We start from the raw sequence: 21,558 nt of genomic DNA on the forward strand, positions 1-21,558 counted from the left end.
ATAATAATAATAATAATAATAATAATAATAATAATAATAATAATAATAATACTGTTTATTTATAGCCCGCTTTTCCAAGGAGATCAAAGTGTACCCCTTGCTCAGTCCTACTCCAGGGCTGTGTCTATGCTAACTATCCTGCTTATGGTTTATTGTAAACTTTACTGAAAATTAGGTGACTATAAATATAAAAAGGAAAAGAAATAAGACCCCATGCTGTCTCATATTTTTGAAGTGACTAATATTCCTTTTGTAGCCTCATGATCATCACATGAAAATTAGATCGTACATAGATCGTACACAACTCCAGATGCATGCACTCAGAGGATGAAAAATATTTTTGTGTAATATTTATCTAATTCATGAACTTGGTACCGCCACGTGAAATCCTTCCTTTTGCCCTCTGCATGCCATTCTCAATTATCAAGATTAAAAATTTTATGAAGAAAACAAAATGAAACATGGTTAGAAATGAAAATGATTCAAAATATTAATGTAATGCTAAGCCTGGCTGGGTAACAAATGATACATTTACTCATACACTTTGGATCTGGCAAAATTAATAATAGTTTTGGGTCATGCATGGGTTTCCCTGGTGGAAGGCCTGATGAAGAAAAAATTCTCGGGCAAAAGTGTAGTGATCATTTGTGTAGCTCAGTTTTTCTCTTTCCAGTGTGTCAGAATCATAGCCTTAAAAAAACACACCAACAGAGCTTTCACACCTCATTTGCCGTATTCACCAATGGGCCACTATTCAGCAGAAGGGTGTGCTGCAAGGAGGTCAGTAAGAAGCTATTAGCAGAGTCTCCCCCAGAGGTTTCTTTGGTCTTATTGAGTTGGAAGTTAGCATGACAGTACTGCAAATAACTCAGTTGTAGGTTTTTTAACAGTTAGCACAGATTTCCCTATAGTGTTTGTCACTTCAGAAAATTGTTCCTGAAAATGAAGTCCCAGAAAGCCAGCTCTGACAGAGGCCCTTGTGAGGGACGCTTCTGAAGAACATGGATACAGAAAAATGTGTCATGCTCTCCGCAAACTAAATATGATTTGTCTGGGGGCAGGAAGACCATAATATTGTTGGAGGGGAAACTGAAAAGCATGTTTTTGCATTTGAAAAATTCTGAACAAGCACTAAATAATTGAAATAAAAGGTTAATCATTCAAATGTGCACTTTCTACCCTGTAAAAATAATGCTGATGATTTTGTCATTGTGTGTACTGAGGGATGAAAATAAAAGGAAGATATTGGGTATAGCTCTAGGGTTATTGATAGCCTAACTAATCCCCAACCAGTTTATTTCTGCCTTTTCTCTGGATGACTAGAGTGGCAGGGGAGAAATAGCTGTAGAGGAATGTAATTATGCATTGCCAACATAGGTCTAAACACCAAAGGGAAATCTTCTAAATAGAAGCGCTCAATGATCTGTTCATATAGTAATTCTATACATGTTCAGATGAAGCTATGTAGTTTATAGTTCTTAGAGATTAGTGATTAGGATGGGCATGCTGACTGCTAAACACAACACAACATTTAGATCCAGTGCAATGAATGAGCTGAACCAGGAATGAGCACTTCTGAATTTCATTTGTTTTAAAAAGAGAGGCTAACCTTTCATTCATATCAGTGTGAATCAAAAATGCTTCATTTTGTTTGAATCATTTTCCAAGATGTTACATCAGTGTTGCAAAGGCTCAGTGCCACCAATTCAGACAGGTAAATTCTTGTAAATATGCCATTTCCTTTTAATCAATCTACTGTTTTAACTTTTTAAAATGGTGGTTCAACTAAGAGGAAACTGCTTTGTCTGTTATCCAGGGGTGGCCCATGGAGCATAAGAAAGGAGGGTACACACCCAGTCTCAAAATTGCAGAGTGAGAAGGCCTCATGTTTGGTCCACGAGTTTTTGATGGAAGGATATGTATTGGGTGGGCACTATTTAAAATACTCATAAACTGTTAGCAGCCGGGAATGTGAATTATTCATAGAAGAGGTCTTCCATACCTGGTGAAGAGGAAACAAAATGTCAAATAAGTTTTTTGTGTAATCAAAATGATGCATTGTGGAGTATCTCTCCGCACCTTAATTTCATATACGCAGTGCTAGAATCTGAAGTAGCAACTAAACAAAGAAAGAATCATTGGCATCACTGTGAAGTTACATGAAAACATCAATTCAGTTTTATGGCTCTGGTCAAAAGGGAAAATTTCATCCAATAGATTATTAGAACATATAATTACCAGTATCATAATGACTTTGTATAAATCTATGGTATGGTCATTTTTGGAATACATTGTAGAATCCTGCTCACCTCTTCATGAAAGGATGTGTTAGAATGTTAAAAGGTGCAAAAAAGGAAAACAAAAGGACCAGGATTTTAGAATACCTTCCTTTTGTGGAAAGACAAGGGTTCTTGTGGATGGGTTTTTAAAAAAAAGTGTGTAAAAAATAGGCAACCTCCAGACCTCCGAGTTTTTTGCCTGTGTAGAAGAGTGTGTTCAATACATTTTAACATCAATATATAGATACAGATAAAAGCACACTTAACTTTTTGACATTAAGAACTGGAATCTTCCTTTGGGATACAGTAATGAAAATTGCATTATAGCTAATGGGGGGTATTTTATCCTTTCATTCCCAAGAGGTTAATATACAGTATTATGAAGAGCTGGGCTCTATTTCTAAGTTTCCACAGGAGCCAAAAATCAGCAGCAGACCTAACAATATAAACATTTATTTTTATCTTCACCATCTACAGCAGTTTGGATGCTTTCTTTATAAACATGCCAATCATGTGTCTTTTTATTTTTCTTTGTGCTGTTTTGATATCTTACATATACCAATCGGATAGGCAACACATGTAGAAATAAGCTTCTCTGTGCACATCTACAAGAATCTCATGGAGACAGCATCCATGATTGTAACTGAAAGTACATGTACAGAGGGTTTGTTGTGCATACAGTTGTTGCAAATGTATTTGTGGTTTTTGAAACAGAGCAGAAATAGGGCATGCAGCATTAAATTGATGAATTTGTGCTATCAGCTTTGACCAGGCTGATCGTCTATTGCGGGGATGGGGGATGAGGAGAATTGAGTAGGATGTTGTTAGTTTTTGTCACAAACCTCACCTTATGGTGACGCTATGAATGATAGATCTCCAAAACACACTGTCATCAACAGCCCTGCAAACTTGAGGCTGTGGCTTCCTTGATTGAGTCTAGCCACCTGTATTGCAGTCTTCCTCTTTTCCCACTGCCCTTTCCTTTACCAACAAAAATTCCTAACTTTGCCTAGTCTTCAAAGTACAGTGGTACCCCGGGATACGAAATCACCGCCTTACGAAATTTCCGGGTTACGAAAAAAATCCATTAGAAAAAACTGTTTCGGGTTACGTTTTTTTTTTTTCGGGTTACGAAAATTTTTTTGGTGCTTTTCGGCGCTTTTTCACACGGAATCGCGGCTTCCAGCGCTAGCGCCTATGGCAATTTCGGCTTGCGAAAGATTTCGGGTTACGAAGGGCTCCGCGGAACGGATTACTTTCGTAACCCGGGGTACCACTGTAGTTAAAGACAACATTAGTTCTACAGAGATTCTAAAACTAGTGGTTTTCATCCTGGGTTTCAGCAATCCATCCTTCCATTTGTGGACAATGTATCCAGAGTTCTTCATTGGGAAGGTCAGTAATATAGGCGGGTTATAGACCGCCCATTTGGGGCGGTCTGGACCCGCCCCTTTCCCTGGAGTATCAGGGCTTCAGCGGCTACACCAGCAGCCGCTGAGACCCCGATCTGCCACTTTTCAGGCTGTGGGGAAGCAGCAAAACGCCGCTTCCCCGCAGCCTGAAAAGGGGTGTCCCTGGGGCTTCAAGCCCCAAGGACACCCCGCAGCAGCGGGGAGAAGAGAAAGGGGCCGCTTGGCCCCTTTCTCTTTTAGTCCGCTGGGCGCAGCCGTCTGAAGGCTGCGCCCAGTGGACTAAACCAGGAAGGAGCTCCAAAATGGAGCTCCTTCCTGCTCTGTGTTCAGGGCGCACTAAGCGCCCTGGCGCAGAGCAAGGACGTCACATCCGCGCCGCCCCATCTAGAGACGGCGCGGCTGTGACATCCTCACGGCGGCGCCCGTATGGAAGGGCCGCCGCCGTTTAGTGCGTGACGGGCACGCACTAGGGTTAGGGTGGTGCGGAAGCACCACCCTTTTGTAACCCTAGTGCGTGCTTGTCACGCACTAAAGTGCCGGTGTGTAACCGGCCTTTGATACGTATCCAGTCAGTAATATAGATACATATCCAGTCAGTAATATAGATACATATCCAGACAAAAAGTTTGTGTGACACTATTAATATTCTTCAGCATGCAGCTGATTATGTTCTGGATATCAGAGAAATGATGTGGCTGAGTCATAGAGTGCCCACTTTGTAGGTCAAGTTCTGTTCTGTCATTTCGTGATGGTGAGGAATCAGATAGCAAGTAATGAGAAATATTTATGGAAATTTTAGCCACTACCATTTGGAAAAGGCAGTACTGTGCTAAGATGGATTGACAGTTTGAATTGGTATATGCCAGCTTCATGTGTTCCCCCATGTATTGTGTATGTTCTCTGAAGCACACTTTCAAATAACAGAAGGCAAGGATGATGCCACACAAGTCCAGACTGTGCATACTATTAAAGTCTCAATCTTAGATGGTGATGTGTTATACAGTACTTCCATCTTTTTTTCAATTGTCTCGCTGAACTTTTAATTCCCACCTCTCCCCATATAATGACTTTCTTGGAATGGATCTACAAATTTAAAAAAATGAAAAAGAACCTTGTTATGTGTTTAGATTGCAGGTATATACAATTCGCCTTACAGAAAATCACCTGATCCAATGGAATTGCAGTTAAGGAAAGCTAAACCTTTGAAGGAGAAAAAGAAACAAATCCGAAAGGATGTCATGGATCTTCAGTGGCAATCAGATACAGACTCCTTTGGTTTCCAAAGAGTACCAGCTCTTCCTCCTATCGAAAGACAAAAACCTCAGGTATTGTCAGTGTTGCTGAGTTTTAAGCAACCATTTTTGTCAATGACAATGAGTTGCAAAGTATTAGGTATCCTTAAGCATCTTGATGTCAGCTATTCTAGAATGAACATTCATGAAATATTTAAATATTTTTGCTGCCAACTTTATTAGAAAGAATGAAAGTGTTTTAAATAGAGACTTAAAATATAAAATGTAACTCTTAGCCTATATACAAAAACTCTCAGTGTGTATAATTGCCATTTTATTCAGGAACACTAAAACATAAAGATCTGTCTTAATTAAAATGTAACAACCAAGTACACCACCACAAGAAAAAGTTCCTTGGTGAGAGTACAAAATATGGAGCTTGTAGGCCCTGTCCTTTTCAGACGCTCCCTAACCCTAGCACGTACTCAGTACGTCAAAATGGCGGTGCCCTGTCTACACGGGTGCTGCCATTTTGATGCGACGGACGTGCACTCTGGCGTCGCAAGCACAACGCAAAAAGAACCCACTTTTGGGGGGGTTCTTTTTCCACCGCCGGGAAGCCTTGCCGTTTGGCAGCTGAGGCTTCCCGCCAGCAGAAATGGAGGTGGCGGCAGACCACCCTTTCTGGGCGGTCTGTATCTGCCTATGTTAACTTGGAGTACCACATTCATCTCTTAGTTAAGGAAAATACCATGCAGTTTTCCAGGAAACTTTTCCATAGTTGAGGAAAATACCATGCAATTTCTCTCCATTGAAGAGAATGGAGATGCCATGCTCACACAGAGCCTCTAACAGAATAGTAGATCATGTGACAGTCCCTGTATCCCAAGTATGACAGATGGATGTCAAACTTTAGGTTCCACTCCTGCAACTTACATATTTATGATTAATCCTCATTTGATTCTGTGGGGCTTACCTCTAAGTAGATGTTCTACAAATTTGCCCTGTTAAGAGGCTGCACAGAGCTTTGAACTGGATCTAATAATCTGAATGATTGTTTCCTTTCTGTCTCATTTTCAGCTTCAGAAACAAAATAAACAGATAGATGCTAAATGAATTTTACTTATTTCCTAGGTTTCTACCCATGCAATGCTCACTAAGGACTTCATTAGCTTCTCATTAAACAGAATGGTATCAATGTATCCACAGACTAGAATATAAATTGAAGTGGTGAAGAAGAGCCTGTTAGCAACATATAAGTATTCCTAAGAAGGTTATCTTTGCCAGGCCTACAGTAGTGGAGGTTGTATGAATACTTTAAAATTTAAAAAGAAAATGATTTTTAAAAAATGAGGTAAACTTGGAACTCATAAAAATCAGGTTGTTATACTCAGTGCTTAATTCAAACCAATTAGGTTATTTCTTGGAATAGATTACGTATCCTGATTTCAGTTGTCCTTTTGTAAAAGCACAGCTCCTTATACTGTGTTAATCTGATAAGTTTCTCTCATGTAGACAAGCTGGTATGGTTGTTGAAGTTTGTTGGGTTTTTTTTAGTTTAGACATAGACAAAGAAACTTACAGAAGAAAGCCTTTCAGAACAATGCAGAAGACTTCTGTTTATTTCCTTGTGCCTTGAAGAGAGAATTTGCTGTATAATACTTTAATCCTTTCCGTGCCCTGGGATGTACACTGTGGAGTAAATTTTCAAAGTACGGTGCATGGATTTAACTGTGCGACTCTTATTGATGTTAATGGGAGTCACACGGCTAAATCTCTGGGCAACAATTTAGAGGTATATGTCTGGGAAAGGTATATGTCTGAGAAAGGACATTGGTCTGAGCTGATAAAACAGCTGGAAATGAAAATCCAACAGCATGCGCTGTTTTGAAAGTGGTCTGGTGGTGTGACAATGAGGGATTTATAATTACTAGTCATCCTTGTGGCTTAGTACTCAGTGACAGCATTATTTGACATTAAACTTCTGTGCTTTACACATTAGGCCCCATGTGAGTGTTAAGATACCAAAAATGTGCTCAAGGAGAGTGTTAGAATAGGAATTGTATTTGTATTTGGTCTTGAGAGAATGAACATTTAGCTGTCCATTGGTTTTCCTTTTGTAAAATTGGCATTTGGCATTAAATAGGAAAGGTTTTCCTTTGTAAGTAGTGTATCTTTTTAAAGTGCTCATACTACTGATATATAAGCTCTTGTCAGATTTGTGACTTTTATTGCTGAATTAACTAGAATTACAGACTGATGGAAGCAAAGATGATAGTGAAATTAGTCATCTCTTCATTAAAGGTCATTAATAAGAGCAAGTAAATTGCTTTATTTTTTCCTCTCTTTTTCTTTTTATGGTCTGCTGTCCCAATCATGAGGATAAAAGCAAATGCTAAGGCTCTTGTGTCAATGTAACCTTTTGAACTGTGATGTTGAACAGTGCTGTGAATGTCCAGTTTATTGTACCATTGTGATCTGCAGAAGTTTTATAAGTCAGAGATCTTGTTGCAGAAAATGCTTAAAACAGGGAAGTTCAATATTACATACTATTTATAGCTTAGCGAATGTCTTGCACTTACATGACATTCCAACTACAAAACATGAATTCCAACTCAAATACTGGAAAACATGTTTAGACCAGTCTAAATGAAATCAGGTAGTTATAACTAAAATCCTATCATTGGATCTCTTTCCCAATTTTCTGTTTAATATGGGATATGTTCAGGCTAAAATACCTATTAAACAATAGAGATATAGAGCACCATATGAATATAGCTAGGTCTCATTTATTTATTTATTTATTTATTTATTTATTTATTTTGTGGCACCAGGCCTTTACAAACTTCCTTTATTGCCAGTGAGAACAGTAGATATTTTACAGCTCCTATGACACATATAAGTTACTTAGAAATGCCCAAACACCATAATGCCTTCACCCTAGTTCGATGTCTCGTTCTTCATTCAGCTCTCCTTGAAGGACGCTATAGGAAGATTCCACATCTGAAAAGATACTGTCCTTGTGATTCTGGTCAAATTGAGTCAGTGGAACATGTCCTTTTTCAGTGTCTATACTGTAGAGATCTATGCACTGAGCTTATTTGCCAATACTCTGCAAACGTCCAGGTTGTTCAGAACAGTATTTTGTTCCCTTGCTGCTTTCAGATACTAATCCTGTTATAACACATAAAGTAGCAAAATTTTGTGCAGCAGCAATTAAAATCTGACAGGTGATGACTTCTACAACAGATTAGTAATTAAACTTCTAGTTGGGCTTTGGCAGGATTAGCTGGGTTCTGTCCTCTGGCAGAAGATTATCTGTATTTGTATTTATTTATTTTTTTAAAGAAATTTTTATCTATATTTTCCTTCTTTTATTAATTCTGTTATTGTATATCGTATTTAGTGTGCTGTATTTTGTTGTTAATAATAATAGTAATAATAATAATTTATTTATATTCCACCTTTTCCCAGGGGAATCAAGGTGGATTACAACAGAAGGAAAAAAAGGACAGAGCCAGCCTGGCCTCTCTGGGGAGTTCTTATACTTGTCTATGATCAAAATAAATATTTATCGTATCGTATTATGCTTAGACCAGGATGGAAAACCTGGCCCCTCTCTGAATGTTGACAGGCTCCCACACCTAGCAACTTCAATCAGCCTGCCCAGTCATCAGGGAAGATGGAAGTTGTAATTGAACAGGAATGTTTTCTTATTTCTTGCTCAAATAAACTATCAGATGGCAACTAAGAACTGGATCCTGAATAGCTGGTCACAACATAAGGGACAGTGCCTCACCCAATGTGGACAAGAAAGACAGCACAATATGGTGATCTTTCATCCCAAGGTTTAGTGTTACCTGCCATAAAAACGGTGCAAAATCCATCAGTATATCAAATGAAATATCTCATGGTATAGCACTTGCAAACAACCTGGGTTCTACATTCTTAATGATTGCTAGTCAAAATATTTTGAGGTAGCCTCAAAAACCCTATACAGCTTGGGTCCATGCTATTTGAAAGACTGTATCACCTTGTACAAGTGCTTTTAAGATCGTTTGGAGAGGGCCCACACCTTCTCAGGCTCATTTAGTGCGGACAAGGGAGAGTGTTTTCTGGGAGGCTGTTCCCAGACTTTGGAATGCCCTCCCCAGAGAGGCCAGGCTGGCTCTGTCCTTTCTCTACTTCTGGTGGAAGATTAAAACATTTTTGTGCCACCAAGTCTTTATAAACTATTGAGGTTGAGGCTTTAATGCTGTGTTCTCCTGGTTTTGAAGGGGTTTTTTAAGAGTTTGTTTATATATTTTTTAATTGTTTTAAATGCATTTTAATATTTTATTGTTTTATTGTATGATTGTTTAATTGTATATTTTATACTTTCATTTAACTTTTGTAGTGTAATTAATCTATATTGTTTTAAAATATTGTTAGCTCCCTTGAATCCTGTTATTGGGAAAAGATGGGATGTTGGTGATGATGATAGCAGCCTCAAGTTTTAAAATCTGTCATGAAAATGTGAAGTGAGATAAAACAGATTATGGGCAATCACCTTATATAGTTTAAGATAAGCAATAGTGCTATTTTATAGACAGTTTCTAATAGGATGTGTGTCACATCATTTGCTAAATCTATTTCTAAATTTAAATAGGAGAAAAGTGTAACTATGGAATGCTAGAAATCTACTGGCATTCTCAGATGATGATTTCAGTGAACGTTAACTATAGGAAATAATTTGGCTGCTCTGACCTCTAATCACATTTGCCTCCTGCCTGAACCGTTAGTGATCCACTGTCACTAATTTGTCTCTATGTAAGGAACTTTCCGTTATTCATCTCTTGGGATGCCCAGGATTTAATCTAGGAAACCTTTCAGAAAACCACGGCTGATAATTTTTTTAAAAAACTGTTCATATCAGCAAACTAAAAGCCCAAACTGTGATGAATTTTTTTGGATGCCAATCCATACTCCTATTGGCAAGACTAATGCAACTAGAAGTGAGTATGGAAAAGTTTTGGCAGTGAATTAACCTTTGATTTTAATTGGTTGCAATTCATATCTTTTAAAAAGCATTTCTGCTTACTTATTTGTCCCTGTAAAGACCTTAGCCATCCAATACTGGTGTTTGGATTGTGAGTGACATTCCATTCTACATCCGGGGGTAAGCCCCTACTGCCCCAACACATATCTCTTGGCCCACTTTATAAATGTACAGAATAGTAAAGAAAATGATTATAAAATGAAATGTCAAAGGCTGCATCCTCATTGCAGAAATAATACGGTTTGACTCCACTTTCACTGCCATGACTCAGTGCTATGGAATTCTGGGAACTGTAGTTTGTTGTGGCACCAGAGCTCTGCAATAACTGACTACGTTTCTCAGAATTCCATACCATTGAGCCATGGCAGTTAAAGTAGTATTAAAACAGATTATTTCTGCAGTGCGGATGCAGCCAAAGTATATGCCATTGCATATCAGAGCTCCTGTGAAATTTGGTTTTCAGATTGTGCTGACTGAGTGCAGTTCCGCATGCAGTTAAATGTAATTTGGTAATTATGGTAAAGCATGATCTTCTCTGTGTTGGACTGATCGCATAAGATATGCAAAATGAGATGAATTAAGAAAAGCCTTTTAAAAAAACAAGCAATATAAGCTTTATTTTGACCAGTGAACACATACATCTCCATTCTTTCTTTTGACATATAGAATCAGCTAGCTGGTTTTGGTTGTTGTTATTGTTGTTGTTGTATTTTAGTCTATGTGCATAACTGCAAATGTCCTAGATAACTTAAGCAAATACTGTGCATTATTTTGGAGCAATTACTTGGTTCACTCGCTATATCTGTGAAACCTAATAAACTTTATTATTTCTTTTTACCCCTTTAAAAGCTCCACAGTAGTCCCAGTAAAATAAATTTATTCTTGGCATAATCATTCTAGAAGGGAGTTGAAAGTGGGAGGGAGAAATATTGTACAATGAATAACTGCTATGCTTATTTGCATCCTTCTTTTTTGAGTCTGGAAAATTAAATGGTATGCCTTTAAAAAGTAAAGTTCCAATAAAAATCCATTAACAACTTTCAAATATAGCAATCCTCCTGTCCAGCTGTGAAAAGTACTAGATGATACTTATTTGCCATTTGTGTTATTTACGGTCCATGACTTTTATGGTAACTGGTTCCTATTATTGGTTTCTATTAATGTAAAACATAAGTGAACATAAATGAGGCGTGAATCATTTCTTTTTATTAGCCCTGCAGTCTTCACTCAGTTCTTGCAGTAACTCCAGCTGTGACTTGTTAGTGATAACCTATTTAAAGAAAGAGATCCTTCAGAATAAGAGGCATGATTAGGATTCTCTCTCTAGGACTAGACCAATAATGGTAAAAAGGAAAATAAACTGTAATAAGCGACTCAGCAAAATTCTGTAACCTATATCGAGTTATGGCAATAATGATACCGCTGGTGAATTTGTACTGATTACTGCCTAAAGTCAGGAAACAATATGAGTCATTATAACAATACTAGGCAGCATTTTCTTTTGCCAAATATATTTGGTCTAGATCTCACAAAAGGCATATTAAGCCTATGTCAAACTGACTCGTATGCATACACATAAAATTAAATAATTTATGCACGATGAAACCAGTGTGGTTCCCCAGCCATCTCTCTTTAAACTGAGGAACTGATGGTTCTTTGCTGTGCATCAGCTAGCCTATATCTATTTGGAGACTCCTCTCATCACTTTCTGGTTACTTGGGTTTTGAACATGGGATCAACAGTATAGTCCAGATTAACCATCAACACTCCATTTAACCACCCTTCAGTATTGAATTTTTAGGATTTTTAATATGGAACAACGAGCAGGCAAATAATTATCATTTAGGCTATTTTATTAATATAAACATAGCTAGATATATTACATACCACACACTCCCCTGAGGGAGGAATATAGACTTTCCAGGATCTAGACACACAATTTATTGATTTTGCATTTCTAGTAAGGCATCAAACCTTTTACATCATATTCATCCTCATCATATTCTTTCATATTCATCTTAGCAAACATCACCATGAGGCAGCTATAGAGTCCAATATTTGTAAGGAATTGAATCTTTATATATTTTCTGTAGATGAAACACATAATATTCTCCCACAGACATTTATCTATCTAGATAAGAAGTTTCTATTTAAGATAGCCGATTTTATGTTTGGAACAGAGGTTCTCTTTCCCTCTCTCTTTCCAGGATTTTAAGGCTATTTATCAGCCATAAATAGATAGCATCACAGCAGTATACACCTGTAGACAGCTGGGTCTGACTTTGTTGGGGATGACAGTGAACAGTTTACTTTTTGTTTTTTTGTGAGGGAAATGTTATATTTTCTCCAGCATCTATCTGCCCAATCAGAGACAAATTCAACTAAGCCCCGTTCATGTCAACAAAGATGTATCCTTGCTTTCCAACCCGAAACCTTTCTGTTAGGAATGATAGATGCTGAACTGGATAGGCTGTATGGTAAACTAATATTCAATTTGTTGACATGTGCAAGAATTGTTTTTGCCAAATCTTGGAAATGTAAACAGATCCCTTCAACAGAACAATGGCTGATCAAACTACTGGAAGTTGCGGAAATGGACAGAATGACATCCTGGATGAGAGAAAAGAACGAAGAACAAGCAAAAAAAGACTGGGAGATTTTCTATGTTTACATAAGAAAAGAATGGAAAAACATTTACCTAGGATAAGCAATCATATAGAATTGGATTGATAACTTAAATGTAAAGGTAATGACAGACAAAGGGTAAAATAGGACAAAGCAAGATAACAATGAGATAGACATGTTAAAAGAACTCATCAAATCATTAAGATTTGAAGGCTAAGCATGGTCTCAAAAAATTAAACAAAAATAATCTAAATTTAAAGAACAAGAATGAGAAATATAGATGGAGGTTTTGTGAGACCAAAAGAAGTGGAAGGATATGATTAGATATAACAAAAAAAGATAGAACCGAGATATAAAGCTTAGGCAAAAGGGAAACCAAGTAGTAGGAAGTAAGCTCTGTGTTATATGTATTTTAGTTTACCATGTTGGAGAGACTACGTTTTTATGTTTAGTGTCAACCAAAAGGCTCTCAAAAGGATATCTTGATAATTTATTCACTTAAGAAAGTTACTGATTTAATAGAAGAAAATAAGAAACAGACGTATTGTGAGTAAAGGAAAGGAAAGGAAAAAGAGCAGATTTGGCCAATATTGTCTAATATATGTTAGTAGTATAAGTATCATAAGAAATTTGACACTTGTTGTTATTGCTGTATGTGTATGTGTTTGCGTATACGTATATGTATGTATATATGGTATGTCATATGGTGCAATGTAAAGTATTATATGTCATGTTGAAAAAACAATTAAAAATTAATAAAAAAAAGAAATTATATTTCACTGGCCATCTATATCAAGCAACTAAGTAATCAATCACTGACCATTACTATTCTGGCTATCTATGTACTAACAAATAATTGCATCAAACTGATTCACGTGATTGTACAGTGGGCCCTTAGTGGATACCAAAAGCCACAGATGCTCAAGTCCCATTATATACAATGGCCTGGTAAAAAGGTGTCCCTTATATAAAACAGCAAAATCAAAATTTGCTTTTTGGAATGTATATCTTTTTGGAATATTTTCAAGCCATGGATGGTTGAATCTGTGGATTTGGAGGGCAAACTATACCAACCTGCTTAACACTATCTTACCATTGCTGTACATCTTTTAAGTTGCTTCTCTCTGCCAGACTCCGGTTACGTGTTTATTATTTTCTCTGCTAGTCTATTTTTCATATCATCTTGTTTTTGGTTGGGGGCTGCATGCCCAGGACTAGATGATACACTTATTACACAGACATGTCACTTTTCTATAGACACTTTTTTCTAAGGCATGCTTATGTCCCTAATATTCAGGCATCAGGTGCTTAAAATGTGCAAAACCTCCCCTACTTACTCAATAGGGACTAGAGCACGGTCAAAAAGCAAAAATGTGGAACCATTATATGTTCTGGTCCCTAACCTGTTGAGAAAGGAGGAGACCCAAAGAAAAAGGCCCAACTTTCCCCAGAAAAGAAGGGCATCCCTGGCATGCACACAAAGAGAAACTCTCACCTTGAGGTCAGGTTGTACTTTCAACTCTCCATCCCTCCTCCATGTTCTCCAATGGTATAGACTGACCATTGACACTGCCCTCACTCTGGTCAGGCAAAGAGATCCTCCATGGTCATTATTTTTGTTTCCTTTATGTATCACAAAAAGTCTGCCTTTGCACTTTCTTCATTGACCTTCCTTAATAATTGTTTAAAGTCCATGATGTTTTCCACTAGTAGTATGATGTCAATCATGTATCTTATATTGTTGATGTTCCTTCCTCCTATTGTTACTCCTCCTTCTTCTGAGTCTAAACCTGCTCTTCATATGCTGTTTTCTGCATACAAATTGAACAAGTAGGATGATAATATTCAGCCTTGCCTGACCCCTTTGCCATTGGAAACCATTCTGTATTTACATATTCTATTCTAACAGTAGCCTTTTGTCCTAAGTACAGATTTCTCATCAGGACTGTGAAATTTAATGCCACTGTCATTTCTTTAAGAGTAAAATAAATAAATAAATAAATAAATAAATGTTGGATAGTGACACCAGTTGTTTGTTTAGAGAAGCATTCTTCATGTGAACCATCACTGGCATTTTAAAATATTATATCCTTTGTTGTCTACTTTTTTCTCTCTTTGCTATTTATGAGATCTTGTCAAAGTCATGATCAGTTTCTCCTTGAAAAAAAATAACAGAAAAGGATCTTAGGGCACTAAAGAAATTAACAAATTAATGAAATGTAAGCTTTAAGATGCTGCAAGTTGTTCTTTCTGCAACAAACTAACAGTGCTGTTGTTGTTGTGTACATTCAAATCATTTCTGACTTAAAGCAACCCTAACATGAACCTATCATGGGTTTTGTTTAGAGCGGGTTTGCTTTCACCTTCACCTTCCTCAGCGGCTGAGAGAGTGTAACTTGTTCAAGGTCACCCAATGGGTTTCCATGGCTGAGCGGGGCTTCAAACCTTGGTCTCCAGAACCATAGTTCAGTGCTCAAACCAATACAGCACTCACTCTCTCTAGCAACGCTACCCTACCATAAAAACAAATTGTTCTAATTATGTAGTTAAACATTAATAATCGTTTTCTTGTTAATTGCTACCACATTGATTTTGATGTATAGTGACCCTATGAATGAGAGACCTCCAGTCCACTTTGTCTTCAACTGCCCTGCTCAGATCTTACACATTTCTGGGTCTGGCCCCCTCGATTGAGTCTGTCCACCTGTAATTTGGTCTTCCTCATTTCATACTGCTTTCTACCTTGCAAAGCATTATTGTCTTTTCTACTGAGTCATGTCTTCTCATGATAAAATCATAGTTTTAGGGATCCATATTTAGGTAGGTATTTCTGGCCTGGCAAATTTCTCCACAATCTCTTCTCCATTGCACTCCTTCTAGCTGCCTGAAAATCCTACTCAGAAGGTCAAGAAACCCTGCTCAATGGGGTGAGCTATAGTGCAGTGCAGAGAGAGGGAGTCCTTCAAAACTATATGGATGTCCTTTCAGTGAGTGAAACCTTTCCATCCACAGAGGGCAGATTTTGCATTCAGCTCTTAATATAGTAATCTGTATCTTGTTTATGAAGACCCTGGAATAACATTTTTAAATAAAATAATTTATAGAATTATTGTTTCTGTACATCAAATTGGTTGCAAAAACAAGACAATAAAAACAAACCAGAGTAATAATCCCAGTGTAAAACACATGGCTTCTCTTGTTTCTATCAGGGCCCTTTTCGTGATCCTGTTGAAGTGCTACAGCAGCGTTACAAGACTTGGGAGCCATCTTTGCGGGTGGCAGCATCAGATACATCACTCCAGCTTGCCAGAGAGAAAGTAAAACAAGAAGAATGGAGAAACCGCATACATGACGATGTGTAAGTTCCTTGCTTTCCTTTCCTGCTTTTATTTTACTTTTTTTAAAAAATCTTCTTTTGCCATCACTGATGGACATAAAGAAGTTGTTGATTCTGAAATATTAAAAAGCAAACATCATGCGAAAGCTTGTCTAAAAGTAGTCTTTCTTAGATCAAGATAATCACATGTATTACGCCTTGGTTTATCATCAAGGAAGGCTGAAATACTTGGATTTAAACCTTTTCAGCTCAGTTGAGGTCAGTGTGTTTAAATCAGTTTAAAATCTAAATCCATTTAATTTTGATTGATTTGTGGATTGGTTTATTATTCTGTAATAATCCCACTTAAGTAGTTAAGTTAGCTGCTTCAGATGAGTAGCCACTGCTCAACACTGATCTTGGTCAAGCAAATCAGGCATTACTGCCCAGGAGAGAAACCAGCTACCACCAACGGCTCCAACAAACACAGCCTTAGTAACTAACAGATTGTATCTTGGGACTGATGTTCATTGTGACTGCATCTGAGAAAAGTAATTAACATGATTCCATAGAATCCAAAAATCTGAGTATTTGTACACATTTAGTCCTAGAATTGTAAATATTTGTACTCAAAAAGTCTAAATGTTGGACACTGTTCATCTAAGAACAGAAAGATTATTTTCTAAGAGAGGACAACAGTTTTTGACAGATAAAGCAAATCCACATATGGGATAACACTTTGGTTTGTGGAAGTTCCATTGCTGTTCAAACCTGAGCTAGTGTTGCCAAGGATTTGTAATAGCAGCAAGGAGAATGCATATATGTGTGATTACAAAATGCAAAATTTATTCACTGGAGTGAAATAAACACACACAGGAGATTTTAACTGGAGCTGTATTGGCAAGTTGTTATTGTGTTCCTTCAAGTCATTTCTGATTTATGGCAACCCTAAAATGATCCCAACACAGGGTTTTCCTGGCAGAATTTGTTAAGAGGTGGTTTCCAATGCCTTCCCCTAAGGCTGAGAGATTGTGACTTGCTCAAGGTCTTTCTTTGGTTTTCATGTCTGAGCAGAGATTTGCATCCTGGTTTCCCAATGTCCTAATCCAATACTCAAGGCACTACAGTATATTGGCTCTTTGTGCTGACCAAAGTAGCACAGACATAAAATTTAGCTTTGGATCTTTCTTTCTTTTATGCCTATCTGGTGCAGAAATAAGTGCATTTCTAATCTCTGTAAAGTTTTGCAGTGACAACAAAAATCCAGAGCTAGAAAGTCTGCCCACTCACTGCTGCGTGTGCATATCCAAGCATGCCCACCAGCTAGGGCCAGCCCAAAATATTTTTCTGCCTGAAGCAGGGTTACAAATAGAGTTTCACCATTCCCAGATCAAATGTGTAGTGTCCAAAGAAAGCAATATTATTCTGAAACATGAAGTAGGAAATTCCATGAACACTTTTCTCTTCATTTGACAGTCACAATACAACAATAATAATCAACAACTATGAAATTTCTGCCCTTTTATGACACTCCCCACCCCACCCCTGCTTGACTTTCTGTAATGGCTGGTCCAGCCAGCCAGCTACTCAAAAGACTGACACAATCACCTGTTTAAAGGGGTAAAAATATGAAATCCATCAGTGGGGCTTAATAGGAGATAGGAGGAAGGTGACACGTAAAAGCCATTAGTTGATCTACTAGTCTTCCCAACAGGCAGTTAGCCTGTACAGGTTGCCCTTCACTACATCAGGTCCTGGGAAACATTTATTGAGAACCTTTTGCCTGCATTTTTTCCCAGTTTAATAGGAGATGCTTCCACATACATATACACTTCTGTTGATTGGGCTGTTTGAGGTTTAAATTGTGTTTTTATAAGTTTGTAGAGCAACAGACAGTTCTTGCAAAAACAGGCATTGAATGTTGTCTTGCAAATCTAACACATCTAAAACTTTTTTCAAGTTATGTCTAATTTTTCAGATGCTTTGCAACTTTGGCAATTTGCATATTTTCTGGACTATTATTGTATTATGATAAACAGGGATTATCATATATTTTCAGATAATGTTTTCTTAACAATTCAACTTCTATTTGTAACTCTTCCATTTATTTTAATTACTAGCACAGTGTGCAACATTTATTAATCAGCAGAGTCTTTTTAAGTTAAAATACTAAATTAGCTAACCCCATTAACACAGAATACTCCAAACAAGCAGTAATAGGAGAGGTAGTTACTGTGCAAATCGTATTATACATGCGGGTGCTCTAGGGCACAGTTAAGCATGATTACCCTCTTTTGATCCAGTATTCCTCTGCCTCTTCTAGCTAATTTCCACTGGAAATTTACAAAGTGGTGCCTTCATTTTTCCAGCTTAATTTTTCTAATGAAGTTCTGGTACTTTATAACACTGGGGATGTAGATAATAAGTCTGTACATAATTAAGAAGTTCTAGAATTAGACTGCAAAGAAGAGGTCTCAGTTACTTTTGCTTTTTCCAAGAACTAGGCTAGTGTTTCGTCTGAAGCTTTTACATCTACTACAAACTAGGATTAAAACCAAACCAGCCCAATAGTTTTTAGTTTTATATCAGAAAACATAATATGCTCAATCCTTCTTTCAAAAAAACAACTACTATTGATTGCTAGGGAACAGGAAGCATAAGGCTGTAAAACATCTAAATAAGAATATTCAAAGATGTGACTTACTGAGAGACAGTACATTAATTATGACCTAACTATCAGGCAAAACAGACCAGCAATAAGAGCCAGCTTCAAGGTGGTGTGGAGGCGTGGTATATACATGCCGGATGCCCCAGTGCCGCCCCAAAGCCAATGTGACGCCTCCCCACTGACCATGCAGCAGTCAGCATCATGGCATTTCTGCAGCGAAGCATTTACATACACCGCACCACAGAAACGGGGGAAAGTTGCTGCCATGGCGAAAAGGATGGCTTTTTCCCAGCCAGATTTGGGTTGGAAAAATGCCAGATCGAGGCCACAGTTGGAGTTGCCATGGCCCCGATCCGGTGCACAAAGGGGCAGCGTGACGCTACCCCTTTAGGGCCATCTATTTTCAGCCTGTGTTTTCTTTTTCTTTGTTAGTGTGCAGTCATTATGCATCACATTATATCTTGCATGGGGAAACTAAATTAAGACAACCATAGATTTGGCCCGAAATGAAGAAAACAGAGTTACAAAGAGAATCCTAGAGTTGGCATTGACCTCAAAGGTAATCTAGTACCTTATAGGCAAGCAGGCAGCTAGCTAGCCTCTGCTTAAAATATCTAATAGAGAATCCACCAGTTTTTAATGCAATCTATTCCACTGATAAACAGATTGCATGAACACGAAGTTCTCCCTAACATTTATTTGAAATCATTATTATAGGAATTTGGACCACTGGTTTTAATTTTACCTTCTGGAGCTATAATGAATAAATTTGTTCCATTATCTATATGTAAAGTTTCCAATATTTTAAGATGGCTATCACTTGTTAATCATCTGTTCTCCTTGCTAAATATACCTTACCACTTCAACCTTTGTTATAAAAATTGTTCTCCAAGTCCTTCACCATTCATCTTGTCCAGTTTGAGGAGAGGTTGAAACTGCTGGTCATGTTTAACTTGCTGAAGAGAAGACTGAGGGGTGACATAATTGCACTCTTTAAATACCTCAAGAGCTGCCCCAAAGAGGAAGGTATAGGCTTGCTTTCTATTACCACAGTTAGAAGGACTAGGTCTGATGGTTTTAGATTACAGGAACCTAGACAATGAGGAAAGTGAAATAGTAAAAGAGTTCTTGTATCTGGGGTCAAACATTGATCAGAACTGGGACTGCAGTCAAGAAATAAGAAGACTAGGAATATGGAGGGCAGCTATGAAAGAATCAGAAAAGTTGTAAAATGTAAAAATATACAGCTGAGCCTGAAAGTTAGAATCAATACAAGTCATTGTTTTCCTTATTACCATTAATAATTGTGAGAGATGGGGAGTGAGGAAAGCAGATAGGAGGAAAATCAATTAATGTGAGATGTGGTGCTGGAGAAGAGTGCTGAGGATGCCATGGACAGCCAAAAAGGCAAATAAATAGGCCCTAGAGCAGATAAAGCCAGAAATCTCCCAGGAAGCCAAGATGATAAAGTTAAGGTTGTCATACTTTGGTAACATCATGAGAAGGAATGACTCATCGGAAAATAATGCTAGAAAAGGTGCAGGGATGTAGAAAGACAGGAGGAACACATGCTAGATGGATAAATTCTATTAAGGAGTTCACTGGCATGAATTTACAGGACCAAAGTAGAGCAGTGGAAGATAAGGAGTCTTGGAGAAGTCTCATCTACAGAGTCACCTTGAGTCGGGATTGACTCAAGGACAGTTAACAACAACAACAAAAGCTTTTGACTGAACATTAGAAGGAATTTCTTGACTATAAGAGCAGTTCAGTATTGGAACCAATTGCCTAGAAAGGTGGTGGGGTCTCTTCTCTGGATGCCTTCAAAAAGAGGCTGCACAGCAACTTGATGAGGATGCTTTATCTGGAGTTCCTACCTTGAGTAGGGGATTGGATCTGACTGGCCATAGGGCTCCTTTCAACTTTATGATTCTATGAGTCTACTTGTTGTTGTTGGTGGTGGTGGTGGTGTGTCTTCAAGTTGTTTCTGACTTAGGGCAACCCTAAAACAAACCTATCATGGGGTTTTCAGGGGCAGAGAGTGTGTGACTCACTGAAGGTCACCTAGTGGGTTTCCATGGCAGAGGGGGGAATTGAACCCTGATCTCCAGAATCATAGTCCAGTGCACAAACTGCTACACATTGGCTGTCCTATGGTTCTAATGTATGCCTTAAAATATCGTGTCCAGAAGCAGATACAGTACTGCAGATGAAGTGTGACAAAAACAGAAAAGAAAAATACATTCTCTGTAGATGCCAGCCACAGATGCTGGCAAAACGTCATGAAGAAAGTCTTCTAGAACATGGCTACATAGCCCGAAAACCCCACAAAAAATATACAAATACCAGGTCAATTTCAACAGGAAAGAGGAAACCCTTAAAGTAAACATGGTTTAGCTACCAGTCCTGAAAAATAGCAAGGTGAAGACTCAACAAATGCAAATGAGAAATCTCCCAGGGTCAGATGTTTCCCAGCAGACAATGAGCACTAATCAAGCAGTAATCCTCCTTTGCAGACCCTCCCAGCCTGAGGCCTGCCATTAGCAACAGAACAATACACATGCAAATCACTCCTGCCTTCCCAGGGTCACACAGTATATATACACACACACACAACTCCTTTCCAGGCGAGCATTCTCTGAAGATGCCAGCCACAGATGCTGGCAAAATGTCAGGAAGAAATTCTTCTAGAACATGGCCACATAGTCCAAAAACCCCACAAAAACTATAAAAATACTATTACTTCTCTTGATCTGATACCCCTGTTGTTGTAGCCTATAGAATTGCATTGTCCTTTTATCTGTTGCATTGTACTGCTGGCTGTTATTTAGCCTGCAGTCAACTGAAAGCCCTAGGCATCATTGACATGCAACTTATCCCACCTGCCTTAATGCAGAACTTTAGCTTTATCTCTGCTTAAATGCATTTCATTAATTTTGACCTAGTTCTCCAACCTATCATAGAATCATAGAATAATAGAGTTGGAAG

At 37.9% G+C, this 21,558-nt stretch overlaps 1 protein-coding gene across 2 annotated transcripts in view; it reads left to right on the forward strand.

Moving 5' to 3' along the window:
- SPATA17 (spermatogenesis associated 17) overlaps positions 1-21,558 on the forward strand; it is a 147,076-nt gene that overhangs the window by 62,929 nt on the left and 62,589 nt on the right. For both annotated transcript variants that reach the window (XM_042478795.1, XM_042478802.1), the window contains 2 exons: positions 4,819-5,016; positions 15,796-15,944. In XM_042478795.1, coding sequence (XP_042334729.1) covers positions 4,819-5,016; positions 15,796-15,944 — 347 coding nt within the window. The remainder of the gene's footprint in view (positions 1-4,818; positions 5,017-15,795; positions 15,945-21,558) is intronic.

Source organism: Sceloporus undulatus, chromosome 1, assembly GCF_019175285.1.
Source record: "Sceloporus undulatus isolate JIND9_A2432 ecotype Alabama chromosome 1, SceUnd_v1.1, whole genome shotgun sequence".
Taxonomy (NCBI): Eukaryota; Metazoa; Chordata; class Lepidosauria; order Squamata; family Phrynosomatidae; genus Sceloporus; species Sceloporus undulatus.